At 47.3% G+C, this 26,760-nt stretch overlaps 1 protein-coding gene across 1 annotated transcript; it reads right to left on the bottom strand.

Moving 5' to 3' along the window:
* Positions 1-3,976: 3,976 nt before the first annotated feature.
* On the bottom strand, positions 3,977-4,880 carry LOC144119117 (uncharacterized). Its single transcript, XM_077651828.1, has one exon. It carries the CDS (start codon positions 4,872-4,874, stop codon positions 4,257-4,259), a length of 618 nt encoding a protein of 205 aa, XP_077507954.1. The 5' UTR covers positions 4,875-4,880; the 3' UTR covers positions 3,977-4,256.
* Between the last annotated feature and the right edge of the window lie 21,880 nt (positions 4,881-26,760).

Below are 26,760 nucleotides of genomic sequence, written 5' to 3'. Positions count from 1 at the left end.
GACTACCTGACCCGCTACGCCGAGGCGAAAGCCCTACCGAACGGAACAGCTGCAGAAGTCGCCAAATTTTTCGTGGAGTGAATTCTTCTTCGACACGGCGCCCCCTATGTGCTCATCACGGACAGAGGAACAGCATTTACGGCGGAACTAACGCAAGCCATCCTGCGCTACAGCCAAACCAGCCACCGGAGGACAACTGCATACCATCCGCAGACCAACGGACTGACCGAGCGCCTGAACAAAACCATCGCCGATATGCTCGCCATGTATGTCGATACCGAACACAAAACCTGGGATGTCATCCTGCCTTATGTCGTCTTCGAATACAACACCGCAGTGCAGGAGACCACCCAGATTACGCCTTTTAGACTCGTCCATGGCAGGGAGGAGGCCACGACCACACTAGACGCCATGCTGCCCAACGTTACAGAAGAAGGGAACGTCGACGTTGCCGCCTACCTTCAACGCACAGAAGAAGCTCGAAGGCTTGCCCGATTACGGATCAAAGATCATCAGCGGTCCGACGCCAGACGCTACAACCTACGAAGACGCAACGCGAAATACAAGGCAGGAGACCAAGTCTGGGTGTGGACGCCCATTCGCCGCCGTGGATTGAGTGAAAAGCTTTTGCGCCGCTATTTCGGCCCGTACAAGGTTCTCCGTCGGCTAGGTGAACTAGATTATGAAGTCATCCTGACGCAATGACTGTATCCCAGCGACGCCGCGTACGACCAGAAGTTGTCCATGTAGTCCGTGTGAAGCCATATTATGCGCGCTAAAGGCCGCGCGCTTCTATGCTCTATTTTCGCAAGATACGTTTTTTTCTCTTACTAGTCGCATTATTTGTTTTAATGCATCGGGTCGATGCTTCTTTGAGAGGGGAGTAATGCCGCAAATATTTGCAGTGTTTGTTCGTTTTTCAAATCTGCCGCCACACCACCTTACCGCTTTCTTTGCGACGCAAGACGCGACTAGATTTATCTCGATCGATCGTAACCAGGCAGAGATGATTCTACGCATTTCCGGAATGCTCTAGTAACTCTGCACGTTTTATCTCGAAAGTTCGCTATCAGCTTTAAATTGAGCACGGCCGAGAGCGGCGGGCATTCTGTTCGACGACCGCCGAGCACGCTTGTCGCTTCAATCAATCAATCAAAGGAAGCTTTATTTCATAATTAAAAAAAAAATTGTGCAAAATATTTGGACCGATAGCCTACATGGCTAGTGTCCGGTCCAATACAAATCAAGTCATTTAGGCATTCAGGCAACCACATAAATATGTAAAGTGAGAAAAAAAATGAAAACAGCGAATTAACACAGCAAAAGCATCCAGTGTCCGATCGCATGCAAAAACAAGGCATTTTGGCAAACGTAAAAGGAAGGTATACACCGGCATTTTAAGAAACACAGAAACACAAAAAGGAAATCACATGATTACTTGATTATGCAAGAAATATAATTTAGAAGATAGTTTAAAATTTCTGGCAAGCTTTATTTCCAATGGCAATGTATTCCAGACTTTCGTCCCAATGAACTCAATTAATCTCTCACCGTATGTGTTGTGATGGATCGGAAGATTAAAATTACCATTGGCAGCATGTCTTGTGTTGCGAACAGGCAAAGTGAATAAGCTCATCGGGAGTGGAGAGTTAGTTGTTAACATGCAGTTTACTAGAAGGGAGATTTTGTAGTTGCGTAGGGCGGAAAATATCAGTACTCGAACTTCTTCAAACAGATTGTTACTTGGATGATGCAATGGAGAATATGTTATAATCCTTAGTGCTCGCTTCTGTAACCGTTGCAGAGGTGTGAGATAAGTTGAGTATGTGTGGCCCCATGATTCGCAGCAATAACTCATATGACAATGAACGAATGAGAAGTACAAGCTTCGTAATATGTTGCGAGGAAAGTATTGTCTAGCCTTAATAAGGACGTAGCAACCAAACGCAGCTTTATTACAAACGCTGTTCACTTGATTCTTCCAGTTAAGGTTATTGTCAAAGATAACACCAAGATATTTAAATGAAGGAACTGATTCGATTATACAATTGTTCAAGGAAATCCTAATATGGTTAAAATCAACGTTTCTTCTTCTTGTATGGAAGACGACATATTTAGTTTTCGCAACGTTCAATGTTAATCTATTGTTACTGAACCAGTTGGAAACAGTCATTAAATCCTGCTTCATGTCGTCTTGCATCGCAGAAACCGATTTACCTGTGAATATGAGGGCCGTGTCGTCTGCATACATGAGAACCTGCGAAAGCGAGACTGAACCTGGAAGATCATTTATATAAATTGAAAACAGTAGAGGCCCCAGGACCGATCCTTGGGGTACTCCGCATTTTATATAGCTATATGTAGATTCAAGGTTGTTAATTACCACTTTCTGTTGTCGACCTGATAAGTAACTGGTGAAAAATTGCAGTGTGTCATCAACAATCCCATAGGCGGCTAGTTTCCTCAGTAATATTGGATGTGATACAGTGTCGAACGCCTTCTTCAGGTCTAAAAATATACCAATTGCGATTTCGTTTTTATTAAGAGCTGAATTTATCAACTGGGAAAGCGTTAGAACGGCTGTAGAGGTCGACCTGTTTGGGACGAAACCGTGCTGCTGGTGACAGATGATGTTATACTGACTAAGGAATATTTTTAGTTGAATGGCAATTAGTTTCTCAAAAAGAGTATTTAGAATGCTTAGTACAGATATTGGACGATAACTACTTGGGTTGTTTTCGTCTCCAGATTTATAAATAGGCACAACTTTCGCGATTTTTAGAATGTTTGGGTAGCAACTAGTCTCTATAGCATGGTTAAATATATGGCATAGTGGGTTGCACAGAATGTCGATACTATGCTTTAAAACTGCAGTCTGAATACTGTCGTGCCCAGCCGCTTTATTAACTTGCAGTGCGCTTATTACAGATGTAATTTCCTCGACAGTGACTGCATTTAGATTAAAATCGGTGTGGACAACTCTGGGTAGGGTAGTAGAGGTGGACTGAAAAGAGAACTGGTTTGCAAGAGATTCACCAACATTGGAGAAGTAGCTATTAAAGTCATTGACTACCTGTACGGAGGGGTCGTTAGGGGTAACGCGTTTCTTCGGTCCAAGTCCTGTGACGTCCTTAACAATTTTCCAAACTTGTTTCGAGTCAAGGCCAGGTTTCGTGACTAAATTACTGTAATACATTTTTTTCGCTCTCCTCATCATCGTAACAGACTTATTCCTATAAAGCTTGAATTGACCGTGATAATAATTGTTTGTATTGTTTTGCTTCCATTTGTGATAGAAGGAGTCTTTTTTCTTTAGAACCGCAAGTATATGATCAGTTATCCACGGGCACACAGCTTCTTCGTAGTTACGACGTGTGCATTCGCGCTTGGATTTCATTACGACATTTGATACGCAGCGGATAAAATTTTCACACTCTATATTCACATCACTGTCGTACAATTTCACAAAATCAATGCTCTGCAAGAAATTTCGAACGCAGGCGTAATTTACTCGAGTTCTTTTGTCTCTAGAATACGTTTTGCAATGCGGATATAAGTAAGTGCGTGGTAAACACATGAAAGTCGGACAGTGATCAGCAATAGCTGTATCACAAACGCCAGCGCGTACAGTCATTTCATTGTTGCAGAACATATGATCAATAAGGGATGCAGATGTCTGTGTTATACGAGTAGGTGAGGAAATAACGTTTTTAAGGTTAAATGACTGCATGAGAAGCAGGTAGTCGCACTCGGAACATCCATCTTTTAAAAGATCGATGTTGAAATCACCGCATATAACAAGTGGAGTATTGGTTGTCATTAGTGGGTTGAAGATAGTTTCCATATCCGAGAGAAAGTCCTTTACGCTTGCGTTGGGAGGCCGGTATACCACAGCAATGTTAAGACCACAGCCTAGGTGTACAAAAAGAGATTCGACAGACAGCTTACTACATGAGCTAGCTTTTACAACCTGGTAATCAACACTATTCTTTATGAAAAGCGATACACCCCCACCGCGTGATTGGCGGCACCTTGGTAAAGATATCATGGCATATCCGGGTATTTCAGCGGTTTCATTTTCCTTTAACCATGTTTCTGTAATTGCAATAATGTCATAATGAAAGGAGAATTGTGATAAATAGGAAAGAAGAAGGTCTAAGTTTTTATGTATGCTGCGGATATTACAATGCAAAATAGATATGTTTTCCCTTTCTATCCAGGTTTGCTCGATTTGCTTTACACAAACAGCCATTGTGTTAGAGAACTTGTCGCAAGTCTTCTGCACTTGTCACGTGAAGAACATGCGAGTTTTCAACTTTGCGCATCAAAATTTTTCCGTCTGACACCCACGTGAACTTCCATTTTTTCTCTTTCTTTGCTTTCACCGCCATTCCCAGCAATACTTTATTAGCAGGACACAAGTGCTCATTCACAAAAACGGGCGTATTGCCTTCAAAACCCAACTGAGAAACATTAAGCCTTTGCTTCTTTGCAACTTTCAGAATTTTATCCCGCACTGTACGGGAAAAAAATTTGACAATTATGTTCTGTTCATCTTTTTTCTTTGTAGGTACACGATGAATAACTTCAATGTCAGACTCGACCACTTCAGTGTTCAGGCATCCAGAAATCGTTTTCATGGTGGAGATGAGGTTCTCGTCCGCAACCACAGGAACACCCTTTATCTCCAGGTTATTTCGGCGACTGTATTGTTGCATATCAGTCAACTCTCTCCTGACTTTCTTTAATTCTGATGTCAAATGGGCGTTAGTACTCCTTATTGCCTCATTTTCTGCTTTAGTGACAGCAAGTTCTTTCCTCATCTCCACCATTTCCGATCTGAAACCCTCGAACTTTTCATTGATCAAGCTCATAGATTCTTTCAGCGATTGTAACTCTGTTTCAGTCACCGTTTTCACAGCATCTTTCAGTTCTACATGCTTGGCATCAAAAAGAGCGGATAACTCATTCAGGGCCTTTGCTAGTTCCTTGATCGTTGACGGCGCTTTATCAGACATGATTCTCGCCAAAAGTGGAGCAATCCAGCAGCCAGAGATACGCTCTTTAACCTAACAGGAAAAGACTTCCAGCACGTACCTGCACAGAAGGAACGGGGGTTAACCGCTGCCCAGTCTCGCGGCTGCCTGGATTGCTCCAAAATGACGACCCCCGTCGACCAACGCAGTCTTTTATAGCTGAGCGGTGACGTCAGACCAGGCCAGACGCGTCAAGGGGGAGTTTCCGCAGGAACATCTTGCGCCGACACGTGTGTACCGCCGCAACAGCACAGTGATGTGGCAGGGATGAGGTGACGATGGTCCAGCCGCAAAAACACTTGATCGCCGTCGAAGCTCTGCACAGAAGGAACGGGGGTTAACCGCTGCCCAGTCTCGCGGCTGCCTGGATTGCTCCAGCGCCGCGTAATTCAGTCCATTTTGGGTGCAAGTCAGCCCAATAAACAGTTTTCTTTTAGAAGACCCTTTCGTCCGTCTTCATCGCTGCTTCGCCTGCCGTCACCACTACGTGACAATATGGTTGCAACGCAGTTAAGAGGTGTTTGCTACCTGCCAGAATGGGTAGGTTTCGATTACGTCTCAAGGTCACGTGATCAAGGTGGCAGGTGCGCCAGTTGCCACCTTGGCCACGCGCCACCTGCTTTTCTGCTCACAATAACGCCGCCGCCGGCGACAGATTTTGTGCAGAACAGGAGCCGTGACTGGTATGCACGCACGGAACTACAGTTATAAACATTGGTGCAGAGAGGGTGGGTAGATGGTTCTTGTCAAACGCAAAGCGAACAAGGGAGGGGAAGGCCTCGGGGCGCTTGCCAACGTTTCGACAAGAGGACCTGACTTCGCCTGACCAGAGCGTTCATCATTGGCGGAGTTTAAATAGGGTCTTCGCTCCGAGGAGGGAGGCCCGGTGAGGGGGAGGAGGATGTGATGTGCGAGGTGCGTTATCATGGCGACAGGGAACCTTGTTCAGGCATAATGCCTACTAAAGTTGTCAGTTTTACCTGAAAAGCGTGAAAAGAAAAAGACCAGCTCAGCAGAAAGCCCACCTAAACTGCTGCCGCTCCCTGCTATGCTTGCCCTCTCTTGGAATCCACTCTGTTACCCTTAAGGACCAGCGGTTATCTTGCCTTCGCATTGCATGCCCTGACCAAAACTTATTTCTTCTTGATTTCGACTCGGACGTTATTAACCCGCTTTTGTACCCTCACCCACTCTCCCCGCTACTGGTGTCTTAACGTTACACCTATCATTTTTCTTTCCATCTGCTCCCTGCGTTGTCCTTAACTTGAGCTGAACCCTTTTCGTTAATGATGTCAGGACGGCGCGAAAAGAACAAGGACGAAAGAGGCACAATTGAACACAACAGGAGAGGCGCCAACTCGTGACTGGCAGATGGATACGGCAATAAGGTGGGAACATGCATTGACAGGGTCGGTAAGGATATTTTTTTTTAGGAAGGGGCACAATGCATGTACTTGTGCCTCTTTCGTCCTTGTTCTTTTCGTGCCGTCCTGACATCATCCAGAAGCTATGCACCAACTAGCCCAAACCAAAGTACCCTTTTTCGTTAATCTCCAAGTTTCTGCCCTGTAGGTGAGTACCGATAAGATACAGCTGCTGAAAACTGTTCTCTTGGGGGATATTTGTAAATTGCCATTCATGATCTGAGGGAACTTAATTGCCATAAGCGCTCCACTCCGTTCTTATCCTTCCTGTGATTTTCCTCGCATGATTCGGATCAGCTGTCACCACCTGCCCTAAGTAGACGTATTAGTTTCAAAGTCAGTTAAAGCATCCTTTATTTTCGAAATTACAAGCCATTACATAAAAAAAATATTTGGACCGATAGCCGTGCGGCTAGTGAGAAGGTCCACTGCAAAATAAAATAAACTACAGCAGGCAGACATAACGAGCAAAAAATTGTAAAAATATAAGGAAGAAGAAACACAAACAGGAATAATAAATGTCTTGGAACAAAATGCGCACTTGAAGTAACACTTCATAGCAAAGCAATTAAAAAAAAAGACGAAAAAAAACTACAGACCGATAAGGAACAGGAAAGAAAAGTCACAAAGGTCAACAAAGCTTAAAAAAATGGGGGTCAAGGTCCTTCCTGGTTGCGAATAACGAAAAGCTTGCAGCACAGTTATTTGGAAGCTTCAGATTAATAGGCACCACTTAATACATTACACATTAATAGGCACTTTACCACTACCAGCACCTCCCTACCCATTGTGAACTGCTGTTCCCTTGAGAGACTGCTGAACGTTACATTGGTTTTCTAAATGTTAATTTTAAGACGAACTCGTCTGCTCTTCCTGTCTAACTCATTGATCATGCGTTGCAGCTCATCTCCTGGGTGACTCAGGAAGGCAATGTCGTCAGGAAATTGCCGATTATTTAGGTATTCATTAACTCATGTCCCCAACTGTACCCAATCCAGGCGTCGGAACACCTTCTGTAAACCGGCGGTGATAAGCATTGGCGAGATGGTGTCTTCTAAGCCTGGCACCCTTCCTCATTGGAATTTTATTGCTGGTTTTATAAGGGCTATAGTTGTATGGCTTTGTGGGTTTATGGGGGTTACACGTCCCAAAGCGACTCAGGCTATGCGAGACGCCGTAGTGAATGGCTCCGGAAATTTCGACCACCTGGGGTTTAACGTGCACTGACATCGCACAGTACACGGGCCTCTAGAATTTCGCCTCCATCGAAATTCTACCGCCGCGGCCGGGATCGAACCCGCGTCTTTCGGGCCAGCAGCCGAGCGCCATAACCACTCAGCCACTGCGCCGGCTGAAAGGACTATAGTAGCCATGCAGTCGTCATAGATATCATCCAGTATTTTTACACAAGGCTCTTCTACACTTTGATGGGAAACACCATGAAAGAATGATTTTGCTACATATCGAAGAATGACTCATTACCTTTAATATTTCTATACCAGTACCTTACAGTTTTCCAATATTCAAAATTATTGTCCAAGCGTGTTTGCTCTAATTATATGGTGCCTAAGTGCCTCTTTCAAATTTAAATTTTTTTTGGTTGGCATTCTTTTTAACTTAAATTCAATGCCATATGTCTCTTCTCTTTCATTCTGGATATGTACTTAATGTACTTTGTTATTTCTACCCGCTTTGATTGTTCTTATTCTTGTTCCTAATTTTATGAGGTGTACAAAGCGCTCACTCCAGAACACCATGCCCTCAAAAGAATTTCAGTCGGGCTATGTTCAACAACGTAACATAGAGCAGCTTTTTGAGAACTTTCTTTGCGCCAAAAATAGCAACATCATCCGCATGCACAAGCAGTTTCACTTCTACTGCCTGCAGTGCGAAGCCACATATCCTTTCGTTCTTTACCGAGCTCAAGCGAAAACAGGACCCGGCCGATTGCTTGGAGGAAGTTGATGCGTGCGATGCATGTGAAGCCAGCCAGGAATGTCGCCGGCAAGCCAGCCTAAGGCCTGAGTCTGATACCTCGAATGCGGAGACTGCGGCGCCGATGACCTACGGCCTCAGCTCACTGGCATCTGTGACACCACACTGGTCCCGTAGCGAGCGTCTGCTGCCCGGTGGCGTTCTTTTCTACTTACCTTGCCACTCCGCTGAGAAGCCACCGCTTCCACCCGCTTTGTCGAACAGTTTTGCTCTTGTAGCTTAATCTATGTGTCTCGTATAGTGTATTTGTATTGCTCCGTTGGATTACGTGCCTTCTGTACGTTTATGAAGCGTTTTTCGGCCAGTATACTGGTATTAACCATGTGTTAAATATTTTTACCATACTCTTTTGTCTTATCTATGTAGCATTGTAATTCCTCAATCCTGTACGCATCAAGGCTTTGCCTTTTCGAAATCACGTTACACTTTAACGCGTCACGATATATTGTTTTGTTGTAACTTGGTTCAGAGTAGAATCCCCCCCCTCCCCCCCCCCCCCTCTTGTATTCGGTCAGCAGATAATCAGCCGTGGCCCCTGTCGCCGGTCAACGGTCCGAATCTTGCTCTTCCCCTCGTGAGGAGTAGCAGTTTGCCGCTGCTCCCCTTACAAGCTTATAGAGTGTGCAGCGGTGAGTAGGTTGGTCCGATTAATTAACTCAGTGTCTATTTTACCGGCAGCACAGAGAATTTTCTGGTTGAAAATTTTCCGCCGCTCGTTTCTGATTGGCTACTTAGGGCGTCGTGAGAAGAATTTGTTTTCCGCTTTTCGCTGCCTCAATTCTCGCGGCACAGCTAATTTAACGCTGTGATCGGCTGCAGCATGACAGTAGTCCAGTGTTATTCCTTGCACTAAGCAAGATCCACGTGGCGCGATACCCCCGAAACCGGGCACAATGAACAACGCTTGCGCCCCGTACGACTAAGTAACAACGGCACATATCGGTACCGAAGAAAAGTAACTCGAATTTTAAAATTCTGCATTGTTAGGCCGAGGGTCAGCGAGGGCCGACGAAGTGAGAATGAGGGCGAAGGAGGGCCAAGGAATTCCCTAAAATGTAGGTGAGGGAGGGCGACGGATTGAAGAGAGTGTGAGGGAAGAGAGGCAAAAAAGAAGAAAATTTGTCCACCTCTGATCGGGATAGTGGAAAGCCCTGCCTAGCAGATGATTCCACTGGAAACTTTTGCCAGTTTTTTATTTACGATAATGCACACCGCACCGTACAAGTGCATCATTATGGCACCAACCGTAACAGCAGTTCCCATATTCACATATTCTAACAGGTAAAAAAAAGATGTCATGCAATGCGAGATTAACTGCATTCTCTAGGTCCATTTGCAACCAAGCATTTCGGCCATAGAAAGCATCGCAACACTCCAAAACACTTCTCGCCACATGCATGATGGTGGTGTGAAGAAGTTGGGCAGTGCTCTAGCCACACTGTCATCGCACAGAGCGAGAGCCTGCTCAGCCTGACCGAACACGGATTGTGTTTCACTGCTCCTACCGTTGACCTAATCATAGCCAAATAAACCCCTGCAACAGTGGTTGCAGTTCGGCTTTGGATTTGAGAAGTTTAGTGTGGGCCTTGCGATGGGACTGTGGACATGCACCGTTACGAGGCGCGTAGCCAGGAATTTTTTCCGAGCGTGTCCTAGGGTAATTTCTAAAAGAGGGTGGGTGAATGCTGACATCTGGCTCAGCACTGCCAAGAGAACAGGGGGGGGGGGGGGGCAGGTTGAACTTGATTTTGGGGGAGGCCCGGATCCCCTAAGGTTCCCGCTTGGATAGATGTGGGACCGCTAAAGTTCAAAGAAACGTTGTATGTTACAAAATGTACGTCTTGTCTAAGAGTACGCTTGCTGTTGCATGGGACTCGGCAAGGAAAACAAATACAGTTTCTTTAGGGTATTAAATAAAGTGAAGCTGTGAAGTGAAATCGGTGACACCATTGTATTTTTTTTCGAGTGCTAGAAATTCTTGCAGTATATGTTGCTGCGGAGTATGCCCTTTGTCAAACTTTGCAAGAGTGAAATCGCATATCACAGGAAACTTGTCCCATGGAGGCAGTGGCTCTCATCTCAGCACAATACTATGTAGCGAAATGAGTACGCCGAGATTTTGGCAAATCTCTTAAAAACGCAGGAGGAGTGGCCTGGTAGTTTGCGGTTTGTTATTAAAGAGTGTTTTAGATGGGCACCTTGTAACTATTTCGTAGCAGATATATTTCGGTAGGGAACGGATCTTTAGAATGTATGAGCATGTGATCATGTTTCTTCTGTCAGTGAGTGAGGGCTCATTCGTTTCAACATAACGTCTGAATTTGTCCGGGCCAGCGACCCTTGGGTGACTTTCTCTCTAGTCAGGAATGACAATTTGCGCAATATTCTATAACGTCCTGTCGCATGTCACTTCGGAAGTAGAACCACTCCACCCGCTTGCGGGTCTTCGCTGCGCCGTCAAGGCCCGTGCAGGGAGCGTCGTGAAACGCACGAATAACCCTTTCTGTCCATAGACCTAGGTGTGACGATCCTCTCCCAAGTGGTTGTCTCTGAAGTCACTTTCCTCGTCGGCCGCGTCCGCCGGCACATGGTTCCTTGTTTGCCAAAGAAGTAGCCTAATTGTTCAGGGTCAGATAATTTTCCCTCTAGGCTTTTGATGATTCTCTTGAGCTCGGTATATTTGCGCTGCTCCTCGCACAACTCGGCCGAGTCAATTAACGGGACAAAATTTGTCCGGGCCAGCGACCCTTGGGTGACTTTCTCTCTAGTCAGGAATGACAATTTGCGCAATATTCTATAACGTCCTGTCGCATGTCACTTCGGAAGTAGAACCACTCCACCCGCTTGCGGGTCTTCGCTGCGCCGTCAAGGCCCGTGCAGGGAGCGTCGTGAAACGCACGAATAACCCTTTCTGTCCATAGACCTAGGTGTGACGATCCTCTCCCAAGTGGTTGTCTCTGAAGTCACTTTCCTCGTCGGCCGCGTCCGCCGGCACATGGTTCCTTGTTTGCCAAAGAAGTAGCCTAATTGTTCAGGGTCAGATAATTTTCCCTCTAGGCTTTTGATGATTCTCTTGAGCTCGGTATATTTGCGCTGCTCCTCGCACAACTCGGCCGAGTCAATTAACGGGACAAAATCGCATGCAGCTGAGATGAAGGCTTGGCGGCTCAGCGCTTCAGAGTTGATGAGTGCTCTGCCTGAGTTATGTTCTACTTCAAAGGAATATTCTTGCAGCTGTAAATTCCATCTAGCCAGCCGCGAGCTGGGGTCTCTGACACTCATCCCCCATTTCAGAGGATGGAAGTCTGAATAGCTTGAACTGCCATCCATAAATGTAGCACATAAAGTGGTTTACTTCGCAGACAACCGCGAGGCACTCCCTCTCGTGGCTCCTTACTTCTGATCTGTGGGGCTCAGCTGTCGGCTAGCCAAAGCTACAGCTCGATAACCTGTGAAAGCATGGCACCAACCGCGAACTTTGACACATCTGTGGCCATAACAAAGGGAAATTTGATGTCTGGGTGGCGCAACAGCGGTGCTTTCAATAAATTTCTTTTTAGAGCCCCAAATTAATCCTTTGACTAGCGAAAAGAAACATTCTTGATGGATAAGGCGGTCAGGAGCTTAGCTAGCATGGCGAATTCCTGTGTGCATTGGGTAGTAACCAATCCAGCCGAGAAACTGCCGGACCTAGCGGACACTACTCGGGGATTGAAGATCCGAAATGCATTTTAGTTTTTCCGGATCAGGCTGGACACCGCCAGCTGAAACAATTTGTCCGAGCTATTTAACCTCCTTGTTTAGGCATTAGCACTTAGAAGACTTAAGTCTGAGGCCTGCTCCTCGCAGTCGCACTAAAACCTATTTCGATGTCGCGAAAATGCCTGTCAGAGTACGGTGCCTCGATGTGCGCGCCCTACTCCACCACTCCGTGTAGGGTGGGGACTACCGCGTCGACTGCTACGGCGTCCGACATATTTGTGCCCACTCTGTACATCGCGCTTCGGGAGAGCGCACAGGGGCTGAACGCGCTTCCTTGAAAGTGAGCTTTGCTCACGGAGTGACATGTATCAATATAAATAGAAGGCGTATGACTCAAATGATAAAATGTCATAATTGTGGCGAAGTCAAGGACCTCTATGACTGCCTATGATAAGGCAGTTATTCTTCGGGAGCACACAAAAACGCACAAACGATGCTAGAGTGCGGTATTTGGAATGTATTTGCGACATCGAGTATTAAGGCGAATGCTTTCAATGGCTCATGCTCGCGTTCGTCCGTCCATTCGTTACGCTCTTCAACTCGATAATAAATAAATCTTTGTGCACGATGGGACTCGAACCACCACCTTTCCGTTCCGCAGTAGTGCGTGCTAACGACTGCTATATTCCTGCCAACGCGTACGTAGTTCTTGTCTCGAGGACACTGGAGAGTGTTTGCAGAAAGGCATCAAATCAAAGGGATGCCTTCAAACACGCTCCAGTGTCTCCAGCATTTAATTTTCACAGATAATTGTGTACTTAACATCTTAACCACGCATCAGTGACACAGGCAGCAACACCACGCTGAAGCCTTCCCCCACCAGCACTTTATGTCCAGAAAGTGCTTTCTGAATTTTTTATACTATATTTTCTGAAACATGTTCATGTATAGTCGGCACTTTTATCTGGGTTTAAAAAATAATTTTGGCTTCAGGAAACGAAAGGCGTAATAACTCTCGCTCTCATTTAGGAAGAGGCCTGAACCGCGCCGCGGGCGAAGCAGTAGAGTAGGGAAAGAGATAAGTGCCTTAGTGAGGGGCTTCAGAACAACTTCGACCACCTGGGGATATTCAACATTCGCTGACATCGCACAGCACACAACCGTATTTTGCGTTTTGCCTCCATTGAAACGTTTCCACCGCAGTGGGGTTCGATCCCTGGTACTCCGGTTTAGTAGCCGAGTGCCTTAACCACTCAGCCACTGCAGCGGGACGGCGTTTAACAGCTTTTTCTTAACCTGCCAAAAAAGTTTGCTCGAAGCGCAGCAGTTAAAAACTCCCAATGAAACGTACTACTCTAGACTATTGAACTTTGGCAAAATGTTCGCGTTGCGTTAACTGACTTTTTATTTTTTGATCAAAGCAAGTCCCTTATGTGGAAATCACTGAAAGAATGCACAAAAAGTATAGTAGTGATAAAAAAGCTTTGCGACACTACTCCATCAATTTATTACAATTATATGCGAAAAAATACAAACACTTCTAGAAAAATGGTACACAAAGTACACTCAAGCTTTATGCACACTATCAAAATTGTGGCTTCACTTTCAGTTGACTCCTGCACACGTTTTGCTTCTGCGGCCGTTAACTTATTTTCATTTTCAAGCTTACGCAGGTGAAGGCATAACCAGATTCGGGCATAGGTGGAGATGAGAAGCTTGTGAACGGTTGCACTGTGTAGTTGGCAAGCCCTCACGTTGAACTTTACCATTGTACTCAAGTACGTAACAACAGCCTGTAAAGGAGTTTGTGCACTAAGAAAGCTTTGGGTCCATTCCGTGATCCCCTTGAAAGGTTCCTTGCACGATTTCAGCATACTCTTTTCTTCGGCACAATGTACTTTGTCGCCGTTCCAGATGCATCAGAGTATACCACTTCGATACAAGTTCGAAAAACCATGCTGTGGTTTCGGCTTCCTGCTCCAGTAGTTTTTCGTTCACCGAGTACCGGATTGCAGCGAGGGTGTCTGAAAAACCACACTGCAAGTCCCACTTTCATTTCTGTCCTGAGGAAGCATATGCTTCAGAAAGCTTCGGTACAAGCTCTAGCTACCTTTCTTTGTCGAACTCTAGGACAGCACACACATGTTCTAGTTTCACAAGCAAGCAAAGTGGTATGAGGCTTAAAGTATTAAATACAGAGCTGCTCCCAACATCTAGGCCGGGGCGCCATGGTGAAGGGACATTGCTTTACAGGAAGGTGGACTTTTGGAATTTTGCAAATGGTGTATAAAACAATCACTGGTATAGTATTAGAACTACAAATCACCACACAGACGGCAAAAATCAACAGCTTGAAATATTTCGGTGACATAATATTGACACTCAACCAATGAAATATTAAACTTCAATAATTTGTCGCGCAGCCTTCGCACCTTTACCTATTTTCTTCAGAACCTCGGATAACAGCTACGGCGTAATGATCCCTGATGGGTTCGCTTTCATGTCCATTTTCAACCAGTAACGAGACATTTGAAGCATTAAGCAAACAGATTACAAGCGGAAGAGGGCTAGAGCGCAAACGTCCGAGCGCCAGTGCTACCCACGCAACTATTTGATATGTTCTGTTCTGATCAAGGTCCCGTATTCCTTGTAACTTTGTCTCTTTTACACTATAAATACGCGATTCGTGGCCGCAGCCGCGCGTCCTGACGTATACGTTGGCTAAGCATTTTAAACACAATGCGCGATTCTGCGGTATATGTTGGCATAACGATCGTACCCAGTATCATGCGTGAAATAATAATGAATGTCTACAAAAACTCTTAATCCCGTTTTTAGCACTGACGTTGAGTATTAATTTAAAGCTATACACGTAACTAGTACACGTAGCAAGGACACGAAACACTGCATGGGCATGAAGTGTTGGTCGCGACAGTCATTTGTCACGTTTCACCTTTACAATCCACAGGAGCATGTTTTTTGGATCTTTCGAAAATACAAATATTCTCCACCCATTTCGGGGTGATTTTTGCCCGCAACACCCCGGCATGTCTTGCGGCCAAGGAAAACTGAAATAGACGAGAAACAGACCCCAGCACGTGCAACTCACGCAGGCGGCAGTGGGCACAAACATGCGGGCGCCTTCGCCGAGGCGGTACTGACCCCTTCAAAGGATATCCCCACCTTCCATGAAGCGGTGGAAGGGGGCGTGCGCATCGAGGCACCCTATCTCAAATTTTTTACAGTATTTGATTATGTCATGTGTATACACGAAGTACAACTTTCCCAGAAGGACCGCCAGGATAGCAGCGGCGGTCCTCTGCCAGAGAGCGCGGCTATTGATCCGGCCCATTGGCATCATTTTCCACTCATAGTTCCCTGCGGTCGTATTGATTCATGGAGGAAGAAAAACTAGGAGGGAGCGCGAGGTCATAATCTTGAAGCCTAGTCATAAAAAATATAATGGAAAGAATCATGGGAAATGGGCCCTCACGTGACAAGGCAGCGGTAGTTCTTAACCGGATTTCGGTTTCGGTTTCGTTCTCTCGCTGTGTTGTGTCAGACGATCAACGCGGCTGCGCTCGAAATTCGAGAAGCGCACACAGGTGATGGAGCTTGGAGAATTGTACGTGCCGAGAGGCCAGTGCCTCAGTGCGCCCGTGTGTTTCATGAAGTGCGGCTAGGTCGTCTGAGCTGCGCAATGAAATGCTGCGCGCCGGGATGCCGGAGCCGCACGGAAGAATGCCGTCCTGTGGTTTCGTTCCATCGGTGAGTAAATACGCTTCGCTCATTCCTTGAAAAACGAAACTATTGCCGACTAGGGCATGCCCATATGTAATATTGAATACGAAAATCGTTTTAGTGGGACTTAGGACAAAAATGACGTTACTTAATCTGAATGCCGATTCAATTTCACATATCTTGATACGTGCTGCACCTATCACAACAGGTTTCCAAAAGATCCTAAACTGAAAACTTTTTGGAGAGAAGCGTTGGAACGCGACGTAACTTGGACACCATCGAAATGGAGCTGTGTCTGCTCTATTTACTTCAAATTTGAGGATCTTATGGTTTCCGGTCGGCTGAAACAAAGAGCCGTTCCGTCAATTTCACAGGTTTGGGGACTGTACGTTATCGTTTTCGTCTTCACTTGTGTCCACGATTATTTCAAGCAAATAGTGAAATAGTTATTTTTCAATAAGCAAAATACACACATAAATTTGCGGCAACTAGTGCTTCGCCAGGCGACGTCAAAGCTAGGCGCACTTAGGGCGCATTTTTGTTGCTTTACACATATGTATCGAGGTCATGTTTGACTTTTAAGGTGGTGGTTTTCGAGGGAGTAAAAGTGCGCTCAGTCTCAGGTTCCACGTTTCGGCTGAGCGCGAACGTATATACACTCCGATCCTCTGGTTTTTGCTGGACTAGCTGTTTGCCTTTGCGTGCTAGAGTTCCTCCATTCTGAGAGATAAACAAGTCTGTGAAATATGAAAATAACACGTCAAACAGCCATAGGAAACGAAATTACAAAGCTGGCTGAGTAATGTGGCGGAGATCAAAGCGGGAACCATTGCTCTTGCAACTCGACAAGGATGGCGTTTGTAACATATATTTTTTTCGAAAAATGCCGTTATTTACTGCCGCTTGAGCATCTGTACTCCTAATGCCCTGGAATATACGCACTGGTTTTATTCGTGCGCGAGATAAATCAAAAAGGCCATCCTCTGTGTTGTAAGACTGCAAGTGTACTTTGCTGTGTACTTGGTTTAATTTTCCTAATTGCATTCAAGAATAACCAGAATGCAAAAGAGTTTATTATTTTTTTTTTCAATGGTAAGGCTGAGAGGCAGCCGCTGATTTGTGGCTGCATTTTTTTAAATAAAAATGCGATTTTAATATAAAATATTAAGTGACCGTTTCTATTGGCTTTTCTTGATGACAAACGTACGCATTGTACATTTATTCTTAGGCAAGCGCTGAAAATTAGAACAGCTTTCTTACTCCTCCTATTGAAACTGAGCAACAGAATGCCTTCCCCTTTAGGCTAGAAGAAAAGATATTTGATATTGTGTTTTATTTTTTGCCAGTGTTCTCTGAGAGAAAGCAATGAGCCATTGACAGCAGACGCCATGGGCACCTTTCATCGAGAGATGCAAACGCCTCAAGATGATACAGTATATATGTTGAATTTTTTTCAGTCTCTCACTAGGCAGTCCTGTTAAAAAAAAAATACACCTGCAGTGGACAGGATTCATTTCTTGCGTGCACCGTTACAGGCAGCTTCTCATGTGGCCTCAGAAGATATGGACATTTCGTATGAGTCTGTTACTGTGGACGTGTTAAGTGACTTGTCAGCATCGCAAGATGTGTTGGTAAGTCCAGCACCTCCAATAACTTTACATAGAATGCAGCAGCAGTATGTGCATGTTCATATCCTGCAAATGCCAAGATGTTTGCGTGACCTATTTGCGGTTTATTAAGGTTAAAACTTATGCATAGTGCTCAAGTCATAGGTCTTAGGTCTGGGGCTTAAGGGTTGCTATTACATTATGTCAATGTGGTGGGCTTACCCTTAGGGTACGCCTATGTTTTCTACTATGACTTTTGTGTATTTGCGTGCTTTACTTGTTTATATTGTCACGTGCTGCGCATGGGCTCTGAGGAATAAAGAAGACGTGTGGCGGCTGGAAGTAGAAGAGAAAGTCAAGTATCCTGCCGCCGGCGCACCAGGCTCCTCTCGACCTGCCTTGTAAATATTATTTGTAAATAGAACCTGTAACAGTGTGGTGGAGGTGCTGGGTAGATCACCACGGATCCATCTCGCAACCGCTGCAGCCGAAGAATCGCCGGATTGCCACCGTTGCCCGTGCAAATGCCCAAGGAAGCCGACGCACGTCCGACCGGCGCCGCAACGCCCGCTTGGCAGCCCTACCGTGAGCCGCGGACGTTTTCCGGGAAGGCTGGCGAAGACGTGGATGATTGGCTCACCAATTACAAGCGGGTGAGCAAATACAATGGCTGGGATGCCACTCCTCAGCTGGCCAATGTCGTCTTCTTTCTCGATGGCACCGCGCTAACTTGGTTCGAAAACCATGAGGCATCAATGACAAGTTGGGACCGCTTCATGGAAGAGCTCCGCAGCTGCTTCGGGGATACTGTTGCCAAACGAAAATGCGCTGAGCAGTCTTTGCTTCAGAGAGCGCAAGTGCCTGGAGAGACCTGCACGACTTACATAGAAGAGGTCTTGAAGCTGTGCAAAGTCGTTAATCCCAGTATGTCCGACGAAGATCGCGTTGGTCATCTCCTCAAGGGCATCGCAGAGGACATCTACAGCTTTCTTATTAGTAAAGAAAATTTAGACTCGCCCACGGATATCATCAAGCACTGCCGCACCTTTGAAGCTCTAAAACTGCGTCGAATTACTCCCAAGTTCGGTCGCCTGCCTAACGTCACCACCTTCGCCAGCGTGGATTTCCACGAGCCTGTGAATGCGGCGACTCTCCCTGACGTCATCCGTCAAATCGTGCGTGACGAACTCTCCCGGCATCAAGATCTTGCGCGCCGCAGTGAGGTCCCGTATGGGAGCTGTTCTCTGCAGGCGGCTCCCGCCTACCGCTCCTCCCCTTGGAGTTTGTCTGCCCAGGCCCCTACCAGTGCTACTCGCATTGATTACAGCGACGCTCCCCGGATCACCCGCCCCGGCCCCAGGGCGCCAGCTCATCCGCAACGCCACCTGCGGCAGCCGGAGTACGATGGTCGTTTCGACACTGGCTACGAGGAGTGTTATCCCGAGTGCCCCCCCGACCCACCACTTTGTTACCGCTGTGGTATGATCGGTCACATCTCTAGATTCTGCCGTCGCCGGGGCCAGTTTTCCCGCTCCCAGCGCCAATGGTCGAACCCTCGCCTGAGTTTCAATGCGCCTGTTCATGACCGTATCTTCGCATCGTCTCAGCGCCCATCCAGTTACGCGCCACCACGGAACGACTCCCCTGCCTCCGACAGAAGTCTGACTCCACCTCCGCACCGCTTTCGCCGCTCGCCTTTCCCCCAACGTCGTTCCCCACCGTCCCCGGGAAACTAGCGTGTGCGGCCGATGGAGGTGCGGTCGCCGGATCATCGATAGTGCCAATTCCTCTGCCCATTGTTATGTTAAGGAACCGCCTTGAAGTTTTAGTGGACGGTATTTGCGTCATGGCCTTAGTGGACACTGGTGCCACGATGTCAGCGATGAGTTCAACTTTCAAGAACCGTCTGGGTCGTAAAATAATGTTCGCTTGGGATCGTGCTGTTATATTCCGGGGTGTAGGGGGAGAATCATTGGTTCCGATTGGTATTTGTTTTGTGAATGTAGTGATCGCTGGCCACATGTTCCGAACTGAATTCACGGTGCTCCCTCGTTCTACGCAAGACATCATCCTCGGTATTGACTTTTTGCACCAGTTCGGCGCTACTCTCGACTTCCGCAGTGGTGGCATATCGTTAAGTCCTGGCCTTCGGTCAGCTCTCATAGAAGACTCGCCAGTGGTTGCCCAAGTGTTTTCTGTCTCTGAAGATGCCGTCGTTCCAGCAATCTCTGCCATATTCGTTCCCGTTGTGTCCTCGAGCACGATTTCTGATGCCTTCGATGCTGTGGTGGAACCTTGTTCCCTTAACTGTGCAAAGAAAAGTGTGCTAGTACCCCGCAGCGTCGCCCATGTGACCAAGGGCCATGCCACTCTTTGGACTGTCAATCATTCCAACGAACCTGCAGTATTGCCATGTGGTTTAAAACTTGCTGGCTTTGAAGAACGTTTTTCTGTACCAGTTTCCGCGATCACTGACAACGTGTCTCGTCCAACTAGACGCCGCGATCTGAGCGACTCTCAATTCCTAGCCATGGTCAACAAATCCCTACCCACTAGCGACCGCCAGGTACTAGTGGCCGTTCTTATGAAGCATGCGGACGTGTTTGACTTTGGTCGCGACCAACCACCGCCGATTCCAGCTTCCCGTACCCATCACATGATCAATACTGGATCTGCACAGCCGATTCGCCAGAAGCCATACCGCGTCTCGCCTTCCGAACGTCAGATAATCGATGAACAAGTCCGTGACATGTTGCACCGCGGCATCATTCAGGAATCTTCAAGCCCGTGGGCTGCTCCAGTGATCCTTGTCAAAAAGAAAGATGGCGCTTGGCGATTTTGTATCGACTACCGCCGGCTTAACACTGTCACAAAGAAGGATGTTTACCCGCTCCCGCGCGTTGATGATGCCATTGACTGCCTCCACTCAGCCTCCTACTTTTCCTCGGTGGATCTACGGTCCGGGTACTGGCAGATCCCGATGCACCCGCAAGACAAAGAGAAGACAGCATTCGTGACACCTGACGGGTTGTATGAATTTAATGTTATGCCTTTCGGCCTTTGCAACGCTCCTGCCACTTTTGAACGATTTATGGATACGCTTTTACGTGGCCTGAAGTGGCAAGTTTGCATGTGTTATCTGGACGATGTTGTTATTTTTGGTAGGACCTTCGCCGAACATAACAGCCGCTTAGCCATTGTCCTAGACTGCATAGAGAGAGCGGGCCTCGTGCTGAACTCGAAGAAGTGTCGCTTCGGTGAACGCCAAATTACTGTGCTTGGTGATCTCGTTGACAAGGATGGCCTCAGACCCGACCCGCAGAAGGTTGAAGCTGTAAGCAGTGTCAAAGAACCCAAATCAGTAAAAGAGCTCAGGAGTTTCCTAGGACTTTGCTCATATTTTCGGCGTTTCGTTCCCAAGTTTTCTGATTTAGCCTGCCCGCTTATAAGTCTCCTGCAGAAAGACACCCCTTTCCACTGGACTCCCGAATGCGACTCCGCGTTTCGGCAGCTCAAGTTTCTCCTCACCTCGCGGCCAATATTGCGTCATTTCTGCCCGACAGCACCGACTGAACTCCACACTGACGCCAGCGGCATCGGCGTGGGTGCTGTGCTTATCCAACGCCATGAGGGCAATGAACACGTTGTCGCTTATGCAAGTCGCACCCTCAGCAAGTCGGAACGCAATTACACTGTAACAGAGCAAAAGTGTCTCGCCGTTGTTTTCGGCGTACAACGGTTTCGTTCGTACCTTTATGGACGTGCTTTTACAGTCGTCACAGACCATCACTCTCTGTGCTGGCTGGTCAATCTACGCGACCCCTGCGGACGGTTGGCCCGCTGGGCGTTACGCCTTCAAGAGTTTAACTTCAAAGTGTCTTACAAAAGTGGCCGCCAACACGCCGACGCAGATTGCCTCTCGCGGCTGCCGCTCACGGTTACTACTTCCGATGATGAAAACTTCGATGACTATCTCGCTGCCGTTTCCCAAGAGTTTCCAGATCTTGGCACTTTCCAGACGGAACAACGCAAGGATCAGCACTTGGCGCCACTTTTTGCCGAAGCCCGTGACCCGACATCCGCAAGCCCTTTCTGCGTTCGCGACGGTTTACTCTACAGAACGAATTACTCGCCTGGAGGTGCGCGCTTTCTCCTCGTCGTTCCGGCTACTCTGTACTCCTCTGTTCTGCAGGCAATGCACGTTGACGTCACGGCTGGGCACTTGGGGTTTGCCAGGACCCTTAACCGCATCAAAGAACGTTTTTACTGGCCAAAAATGCGTCACATGGTTCAGCGCTACGTGGCCACCTGCGTGCAGTGTCAGCGGTTCAAGCTTCCCACGACTTCTCCGCCTGGTGGACGCCTGCATCCTTTGCCACCTCCAAGCACGCCATATGAACAAGTTGGACTCGATCTGCTCAGCCCGTTTCCCCGCTCGTCCAACGGTAACCGCTGGATTATAGTGTGCGTTGATCACCACACCCGTTACTGTGATACCGCCGCCCTACCTTGCGCCACCGCTGCTGAGGTCTCGCTCTTCCTTCTTCGTGCTGTCATCCTCCGGCATGGACCTCCTCGAGTTGTTATCAGTGACCGCGGTCGCCAGTTTACGGCAGACGTTGTGGAAGAGCTTCTGCGTCTTAGTTCATGCCATTTTCGCCACTCGACGCCGTACCACCCCCAGACTAATGGACTGGTTGAACGTACCAATCGGACACTCACGACCATGCTGGCCATGTATGTCGATTCCCGCCTTAAGAACTGGGACGACGTGCTTCCCTTCATTACATACGCCTATAACACGTCGAGGCATGAAATAACTGGTTACAGCCCATTCTTCCTTCTTTATGCCCGTCCGCCTCGAAGCTCCCTCGACAGCATCTTACCTTTCTCTCTCGACACCGAGCCTTCTATTGCCAACACTCTATGTCGCGCTGAAGAAGCCCGTCGGATTGCCCGGATACGCACCTTGGCATCACAGCATCGCTCTAAGCAGCGTTATGACCGCCGGCGCAAGGATGTCTCCTACCTGCCCGGTGATGTTGTATGGTTGTGGACGCCCCTACGCAAGCGTGGCTTATCAAAAAAGCGGCTATCCCACTACACAGGCCCGTTCATCGTTGTTGCTCGCCTCAATGACCTCAACTATGTCATCTCTCCCCAATCAACGCAAGGACGCCGCTCAAGGACAACCCAGGTCGTGCATGTCGCACGGCTGAAGCCATTCCACTCTCGGGACCCCGATTGATTGACTGGCCCAGAGGGCTTCGTCTGCGAACGGGGAAATGTCACGTGCTGCCGCCGGCGCACCAGGCTCCTCTCGACCTGCCTTGTAAATATTATTTGTAAATAGAACCTGTAACAATATAATATATTTGGTGAATATAACAACATAGTTTATGTTCTTGGTAGTTATATGTGCAGCTGCATTCTGGAAGGGCTGCAAAACTGCAGATGCTGAAAATAGGTGCAGGTCATAGTTTGTAGTGGCACTGGTTGTACACAAATGGACTTTACAATGTTCTTAGAGGGCACACTTATCTGCAAATTGTAGTGGTGGTCAAATGTTGCAAAACGGTCCTTTTGAAAACAGTGAAATATCTTAATCAGTGAAGGCACAATTTATCAGGTATCATTAAGTGATTTCGCACATGTATATGTTGAGAAATACCTTTACGGCTCTCTTTAAAAGTTTGTTTTGCTGACTTGCATCCCACAATTTGTTTAATTTAGAAATGATTTTACTACGTATTATGACAATGCCGTATTTATGATGCCGTCAGTGTGCCATGACATGCCAAAAGTGACAACCTATTCGACCATAAACACAAAGCAGTGAAGGTAGGCTCAAGTTTTACGAGCATCGCAAGCTCACTTTATTCGAAAAAAGAGGTAACATCTAATTTTATTCTGTGCACTTCATGGTTTGAGTGTTCTTTTTCTGTATTTGCACCAGTTATAGTGAGAACCATAAGTTGACTACTTTAACAGAACAAACTTCGTTTCTTACATAGGGCTTTCAAGACTGTAATTAAACATTGGAGGCGGAATCTTTGTTGAAGAACCCAAGCTCTGAAAGTTTCAATTAAATAGTGTTCTAACCAATTTATGTCTGTTTAACTTATTAGTTGAAACAAGATAAAAACTATAATGCAGGTGAAAAAATGGCGCAAAAGTGCGACTCCCTCTATTATGTGATGAGTGGGTCCTTCAGTTATATACTGTGAACGAGGAGACTTTCGATACACAAGGATAAGGATGATTCAATACAGACGGATCAATAGCCTGCACAGAACACATTTTTTGAGGGACAGCGAAATATTGTCACGTGTTTCTTAAAGTGCATTGAACCTTGCTGTGAATGTCGTATCTTCAAAGATTTGCAAATAGCTGTGTGAACCAAGCTCACTTTGGGATTTATGATGGTTCCACTGTTTGGATAGACGTACTCATATGTTACCTTGGCAAGCTTTTGTCCCATCGTACCTTGTGAATGCTTTGATTGTGTTGGCAGATTACTAATATTGTTGGCAGCTGTGTAGACGAGTTCTGTTGATGCTAACCTGACTGTTAATTTGGATGAACATTCACGTGTTGGCTTCGATAAATCATGTCATCCTGCTCCTTATGAACATTTTGTGCCATATGATTTGTTCTTGCCCTTTTTCCGTTATGTTACGGGGTATGACTCATGTATGATGACCCGGTTGTGTGTATAAATATTTCCATACATATCTCGATCGTTCGCATATGTGTCCACTTTGTGAAAATTTTGTACCATATGATCTGTTTGTGCCGTTGTGAAGGTATGCTACTACGAGTGCCTCATGTATGATGACCTGCTTGCTTGGATAAATGTTATCATATTTGTGCATTTTCCAAACATAAACTGCCTCGCCACAATCACAAACAGAAAGCTTGCTACTGTGACTAATGGCAGCGCCTGTCAGGTTGCAGTAACGAAAGCTGCATTATTCTATAGGACGGTATCTGCCGTCGTCTTCCGACAAGGGCAGCCAGTTCTCGAGCAACTGCGTGAGCCCACAGCACCGCGTCAACTCCGAGCATCGGCTCCGAAACCGACGAACAAACTAGCGCCGAGGGCCGGGAGACCCCGCGCAGGGGCAGACAGGCAGACGTAAAGCCGTCGGCGCTTTTTCTCGACAGCGAGAGAGAGAAATACTTTACTGCCGCATTTCACGTCGGAACCGCGTATGTGCGCGAGCGTATTTGGCGCGACTTGCGCCCCGAAGGTAGCGGAGAACGGCGGGCCCATGGGCGGGCCGAAGTCCGCCTGTCCGAGAAATAGAATCTTGCGCAGCGCGCCGGAGCGCTCGTTAAACACGTCCGTCCGCCGTGAGCGCTCTGGAAGCCACTGCCTCCTTTTTTAGAGGCTCTTTATCTTCGCTTATTATCCGCTTATAGCATGCGCTGAAATAAACGCTCCGTATGTGTGTATAACGATGAATGGAATCGCTTTCATTCTCTTTATGAACCACAGTTGAGCAGTGACCAGTTCACGGCCGCACGCCGCTGGGAAAAATTCTGAATTCTAGCGACATTCAAAGCGGGCATGCATGTGCAATTTTTATTTCTAGCAAGACCATGAAAACGCCTCTTCACGTCGGTACTGAAGTACCGTACACGTATAGCGTACAGCGACGTTAGTTCAAATGCGCAGTGCCCCCGACGAACCCATTGATGAAAAGTTCACCTGCAGTTTTCTACAGAGCACCAAAAACTCAAGAGCGCAATCAACAGAAATGTTGAGACGCGGAGCCTTCACACAACCTCGGTACGCATTCCGCCAAAGCTGCAAGACAGGCGCTGCGCTACATCGGAGCACGGACGTTCACTAAAAACCACCACGATCTAAGCTGATTGGCAGTCTGGTAACTGTGGAGGGCCTATTTCCCAAGAGTCAGTGCGCGAAAGGGCCCTCGGCAGCGGCGTCAGAGGAGGATGGCTTGCAGAGGCTGAGCGCGTGACGTCATGCTCCCTCCTAGTTTTTTACTTGCTCCATGCATGCCGTTTTGTAGGCAACTACCGGGTCCATTGCTATGTAAGAAAATCCAGCCGCCAGATCCACCGCCATGAAGTACTTGGCAGAGCTCAGCTGAGAAAGCGTCTCCTGTATATTGGGGATGGGGTACGGGTCGATCCGAGCTACTGCATTTAGTTTGCGATAGTTCACCACCAGTCAGTAGGAACCATCTGGCTTCTCGACAAATAGGGCTGGTGCCTCCCATGGCGACTGAGTGTTCGACTATGCCGCGATCAATCAGATCCTGCACCTGCCGCTCCATCTCCTCGCGTTGGGAGTAAGGAATTCGGTACGCGCGCTTGCCACCGGGCGCCGAAGCGCCGGTTTCTATCCCGGGTTGTACAACACCACAGCAGCCCAGACCCAAGCTGGTCGCGGCAACACCTCCAAGTATTCGTTCAGCAGGGCAGTCAGCGCCTCCCTTTCCTGGGGCTTTTCGTGAGAAAGATCGAACAAAGCACCTGGCGCGACAGAAGGGTCACCATGCCCTATAGCGACGAGTACTTGTTCGATGGGCTCACGTCTCTGAATCGCAGTAGTAAAGAAATCCATTGTTTTGTCCGTGGGGAGGCTCAGTGGCTTCTGGCTGCAATCAACCACCCACATATTCACTCTGTGGCCACACCTAACAGTCACGAGGCACGCGGCTGCCTTTAGGCCGTTGCTAAGAGTGTCGACCGGCTCAAGCACTCCCACGGTACCGCTCTCTACATATGAAGGCAGACAAGTGCACAAAACATGCTCCGACCAGGGAAGAATGATCGCCTCATCGAATATCTTTACAACTCCTGAGAACACCTCCACCGATCCCACGATTTCTTGGGTACCTGTATCGGTAGTGTAAATCCCAGCCGCTTTCCTGTTCAAAAACTGAACTTTTCTGTCCTCCACATGGACGGCTTCTTCCAAGAAGTAGACATCTACCTTCGTCCTTCTAAAAAAAATCCTGTCCTAAGATACTCGACAGTCCTTTTGGAAGAGAGACTGTGTATGGACATATGTAGCAGCGGTAATGTAATGCAATTCCGCCGAGAGTGAAATGTAACTGGTAGACACCGCTTATGTCAAGAGGAACCCCCGATATGCCTACAAACAACACTGCCAGACGCTTCCAACACCTCGTGATCTTCTTTCTTTCGAGACTTGTCAAAACCGCACGGTCACCTTTGGCGCTTTGTTCATCCGCCAACATGGAAAGCCTTGTCGGGAAC

The sequence above is a fragment of the Amblyomma americanum genome, chromosome 2 (genome assembly GCF_052857255.1).
Source record: "Amblyomma americanum isolate KBUSLIRL-KWMA chromosome 2, ASM5285725v1, whole genome shotgun sequence".
In the NCBI taxonomy this organism is placed as follows: Eukaryota; Metazoa; Arthropoda; class Arachnida; order Ixodida; family Ixodidae; genus Amblyomma; species Amblyomma americanum.
The sequence above is the reverse complement of the archived record's forward strand: the minus strand, read 5'-3'. Positions and strand labels throughout refer to the sequence as shown.